Source organism: Buceros rhinoceros, unplaced genomic scaffold (assembly GCF_000710305.1).
Source record: "Buceros rhinoceros silvestris isolate BGI_N320 unplaced genomic scaffold, ASM71030v1 scaffold12815, whole genome shotgun sequence".
Classification (NCBI taxonomy): domain Eukaryota; kingdom Metazoa; phylum Chordata; class Aves; order Bucerotiformes; family Bucerotidae; genus Buceros; species Buceros rhinoceros.
Window position 1 is genome coordinate 6,681 of NW_010411212.1, and position 5,142 is coordinate 11,822.

Consider the following 5,142-nt stretch of genomic DNA (forward strand, 5'->3'; position numbering starts at 1 on the left):
TTCTCCGTCACTTTGTTCAGTCCAGAAGTGCATGGTACTGTTCCCAAGCCACTGAAGATACCTGCACTGGAGCAGAATTTCTAAAGATGGGTAAGAGCATTCTCAATAGAAAATCCTCAGCTCTGAATGAAAAGTGCTCGGGTGGAAGGAATCAGAAGAAGCAGAAAAGGAAGCAATAATTTGCTCAATATTGTACTATTCCTGATTCCCACCCTGTCATACTTTATGGTGAAAACCATTCTGCCTTCTTCCTCTTGCCTCCTGCAAGTTTTATGGGTTTTAGGACTCTGGAAAATACACTTCTTTATTTGCATCTGATGCACTGCCTTCTATTAAAAGCAATCGTAGTTAGCATTGTTGGTGGTAAATTACAACTGAAACATAAAAACAAGATCTCTGTAAATACCCAGCTATTTTATGATGACATAAATTGCAGAGAAAATAAAGAAAAGAGCAGCTCATATGTGGAGGAGTAGAAGTTCATATGCTCTGTTAAAGAAAGACTGAAAATATCTCTGGAGAAAAAATGCAGGCATTGATGAGATTCAATCTGATTTCTTGCATGTTATCAGAGGAAAAGGCAGAAAATCTTTTAACAGGGGAATAAGATTCAGCAAGGAAGCAAGCTTTTCCTATATTTTCTAATATTTTTAGTAATTCCTAATATATTTTCCTAATGTTTTACTTTTTTAAGCTGTTCTGCTAGTAACCTTTGTCCATATGCCTATATTCTCTCTTCCACTATTATAGTGCTAGTCATTAATAACTCCACTGGTTTTCAGGCTCTAAAACTGTTTCAAAAGAGGAAAGATCATGTATAACAGCAGCCAAAAATTAAGTACCAGAATGCCTGAGCCTATTTAGCTTTGTGCTATCAGCAAAGTGTTCCCTTGATTCACAGGTAGAAAAAGGAGATTGTTAATTTTGATTCTCCCAGAATCTACTCGACAAGTATTTTCAGCAAAGTTTTAGAACTCAGAGACTCATAAGGTGCACTCAGCGTCAAGGCCTCCAATTTAAGAGATGCTTAGCATCAACCATCCAGTTAATTCAAGCAGTTAAATCAGTTATCAGCTTAGCCAACATCTGAGCAACATGTTATAGAAGTCTCATACTTGGGCACTAACTCTCCCAGATCTTTCGAGGTTTAACTTGGGAAGACTGTTTTAAACTATTTGCTGCTGCATTCCCTCTAAACGATGCTGTTCAATAAGCTCCCAAAGGAAGGAGCAGTATAAAATCATATTTCAAAAAAAAAAAAAAAAAAAAAAAAAACCCAAAAAAACCTAAAACTTAAAATCTAATTAAAAAAAAAAACAAAAAAAAATCATATTTCAAAAAAAAAAAAAAAAAAAACAAAACCCAAACAAACCTAAAACTTAAAATCTAATTAGAAGAAAAATACAGATGTGGAAATGTCCTTGAACTTACCTACCGTTTCTTAACAGGAATCTCCTATCATAAGTGGAGAGAGTTTTGTAGTATGGTGTGTCGCAAAAGGGACATAAGATCAGGTGCCATACAAGAATGATTGGGCAGTCATACAAAGCTGTCTAGATCACTTGGTGTCCAAGCCCATCCAGAAATGCCATAGTACCTTCTAATACAGTTTACATGTGTTGTTTATATGCATTACATTAAGAAAACATACAGATACATATATGTATATTGTATATATAGTGTACAGCCAGGATGATTTACATAAGAACGATGAACACAGATCATTCTCCACAAGGGAGAAAGACGGGAAGGCTTCACGATGCAAATCTTTGGCTCTTAAAACAGGCAAGGTAGAGACCACGGTGACAAGCTGTTTGACTGGAAATTCTGCTGCTATAGAATGGCTCTGGTGCTTCCTTTGGATGGATCAGTAAGGGAAATAGGTGAGACTAGGGAAGCCATTTCAAAACGCGTGAAACTGATGTCAGAATAGAGACCTAACAGTTTGTGTTCTCATTTTAAAGAGGATGTTGAAAAACTTCAAAGCCTAAAGAAAAGTTCTATTAGAGTTATCAGAAAGCTGGAAGAAATATAGTCCAACTGGGGACATTGGAAGGTTGATCTGATTACTTTTTAATGCAGAAGACTGAGAAGAGTCTTGTTTTCAGAGTGTGAGAATCTGAAATACACATAAAATACTGGATATTTTGAGAAAAGGGTAATTAATTCAGTGAAGATATAAAAACAGTCAGTGGCTGGAAGCAAGTGAGAACTAAGGCACGTTGTCACTTTAGAAAATGGAACAACAGAACCAGGTAGAGTGATTAAGCCACTGAGAAAAATATAAAGGTCTTGGTGGATCTGCTGTCTTTTGAGGTATTGGAATCTAAGCCCCTTGCCTTTTTGGAAGACAAGTTAGCTTTAAACACAAAACACTTCCTGAAACATGCTTTTCTATTAACAATCCAAAGCTCGTATATATGTAACCTACATTCTGCGTGCAACCATCACTTTCAGTAAATTGAGTTTCCAGAAGCCATAAAAGCAGAATTGCTTTGATCAGGGTATATTCCACTATTTCCACTTGTTTACTTTCAATAAGACTGAAACTCTTAAATCACTTGGACGATTTGGCAAGTTTCACAACCATGGATTACTCTCCTGCCCTCCCTATAAAATGTCAAGGAGAGAATAAATACTGCAGACCAGAAACTGGAGTGAGCAATGAGCAAGCAAGTCGGACCTTGAGGAGAGAGAGGAAGCTTGAGCTCTCCTGAGGGACAACTTAACTAAATTTTGGGGTCTGAAAAAGATGGGGCTTTTTCCATTTTGAAATCACAGCCATGGAACCTCTTGGGGATTTGAGTGACTAAGCTAAATCCTTTTCTCTGTGTGTTGGCATACACCAAATAAAAGCAACATCATGTTTCTTCATCCATTCATCTTAAGAATTCACTGGGTCAAGGATTAGAGCTTGGATCAAACACGTTGAGTGTGTATGCAGAACACTCAGACCCTCTTACGCTCATATTTTTTTGAGACTCCTTTTCTCCTTCTCCAGTATTTCTCCATATTGTCTTTAGTCCTATTAGCAGTAAAATAATGTTCAATGAAGCCTTGATTCTGTTTCTTGGATTTTGTTTTGTTTTGTTTTAAGCTTGCTATATGCCAGTGTGCAGTCAGTATTATGTCTACAAAGAATCACAGAATCCTTTTGGTTGGAAGAAACTTTGAACATCATCAAGTCCAACTGTTAACCCAGCACTGCCAAGTTCTCTCCTGCCCCTTTTCCATTATAGTCTATTATAATTTCTATAGTCTACCATATTTCTACTATGACCTTTTAAACAAACAGATAATGGTTGAGAATATTTGTGAGATTATTTAATAGAGAGTATTGGTTAAAAGCTTCCATTTATCATTGATATTTTGTTTAAATCATTCTTTCCAGTCCTGTTTCACTGATTATTTCTTGCTGGAAAACTTCTTTTTTTTTAAAGCAACGGGTATGGGGTTTTGTTGACTGAGATGAGTATCTAACGACACAAGAGTAGAAGACCGTGTACTGTGGTCACTTCCACATAAAACGCCGAGCTAAGGGAGGCCTACTATCAAGCTGAGTGAATGACTTTATATACTGCAAAATGATTACTCATAATACCGAGAGACACCAAGGATATTTCAACCTATGACAGCACTGGACTTCCAACTTACCCCATCTGAAGTGCTCAGATGATTTATTTCGCTACAGTTCATAGTTTTTTAATAAGGTTTCATAAGGTTTTTCCCTTACTTAACCAGGAGATCAGGAGTAGGCAGCACTGTGTCTCATTCCCATTTTGTGCTTACGCACTGACCTGCAAGGCAAGGTTTGATTATTCTGAGGCATCAGTGGAGCTAAGAAGGTGGGAGAGACAGAGGTCCATTGTCTGGCTGATCAGACTTATATCCTTGAAACGTCCTGAGAAGCAGCGAATCTACATGTGCACCATAAACATAACAAACCCTTCTTGAGAGCCCTATTGTGTTCCTAGGAAAATTGTTTAGGCTTGCTTCTGCCTGAAAATCTTAAATAATTGGCAGGAACTGTCATGCAATGTGGTATGTCTGACTCATGATGCTTTCTTTTTGGTCTGTTTCAGCTAACTATAGTCAACCTGAGATAGCATGGCTGCACACTGGGGAGCTAAAGCCCAGCGAATACTTGAATCTTTCCTGTTCTTCCAGTGGAGGTTACCCAAAGCCCGAAGAGATAACTTGGCTAATTTCACATGAAAACACAACACACAGTCATACGCCTCACATGGATTTCTCACAGGATGCTGTAACAAAGCTGTACAATGTTACTAGCAAGCTGAATGTCACAGTTCCTACAAATACCCCCACTAATATTACCTGCGTGCTTCACCTTGGAGCACAGCTGGGGAGCCTTGTCTCAGTGCCACTAGGCATAGGTGAGTCTCCATTTGCCCATTCCAATATTTGCACAGGTAGGAGCAGGTCACATTGCAGTAGAGCTGGTCACAGATAGCAGCGCAGTCAGGGCAGGGAATAAACCCTTATTAGCAGTAGGAGTTGGCTACAATGTTCTCCATCCTGCTCACCAGCAGCCATCGCCACCAAATTCCTTCACCTTTCCATGTGGGAAGTCTCATTACAGCAAGGAGAGGGACCAGAGAAGGAAGGCTATGCTGCACAATCCACTACACAGCCCTGTTCATCATCCCCACCTCACCCCCAATGCTGCTGTAGTAGCCACAAAGCAACCTGGATGTCTGGATTAGGCAGCAACCAGTCTCTGCATGTGACATTTAGCTGCTAAGAGAGGTTGCCAGTTCACAGAATCAGAGAACTGTTGAGTTTGGAAGAGGCATCTGGAGATCACCTGGTTCAAACATTCTGCTCAAAGCAGGGTCAACAGGGAGCACAGGACCTTATGCACTCGAGTTTTAAGTATCTCCCAGGATAGAGACTCTCCAGCCCCTCTCAGTGAACTGTTCCAGTGTTTGGCCATCCGGACAGTAAAGTTTTTTTTCTGATGTTTAGATGCTTGAGCTGCTATTCTTAAATATTCCCTAGAGAGAGGCAGAAGCTAAACAGAAGAGTCCCTTGGACCAGATTTGGCTCACAAAATTCCGGATAGACTGTGCTGCATTTAAGAGTAAAGGCCATGAAACTTTGCTAGTCCTAGAAACATTCCTG

The 5,142-nt window shown here is 39.4% G+C and overlaps 1 protein-coding gene across 1 annotated transcript in view; it reads left to right on the plus strand.

Annotated features, from left to right (window-relative positions):
• LOC104493271 (T-lymphocyte activation antigen CD86-like) overlaps positions 1-5,142 on the plus strand; it is a gene marked incomplete at its 3' end in the record, with an annotated part of 8,840 nt that overhangs the window by 1,834 nt on the left and 1,864 nt on the right. Inside the window, exon 3 of the mRNA XM_010135922.1 lies at positions 4,083-4,394. Coding sequence (XP_010134224.1) covers positions 4,083-4,394 — 312 coding nt within the window. The remainder of the gene's footprint in view (positions 1-4,082; positions 4,395-5,142) is intronic.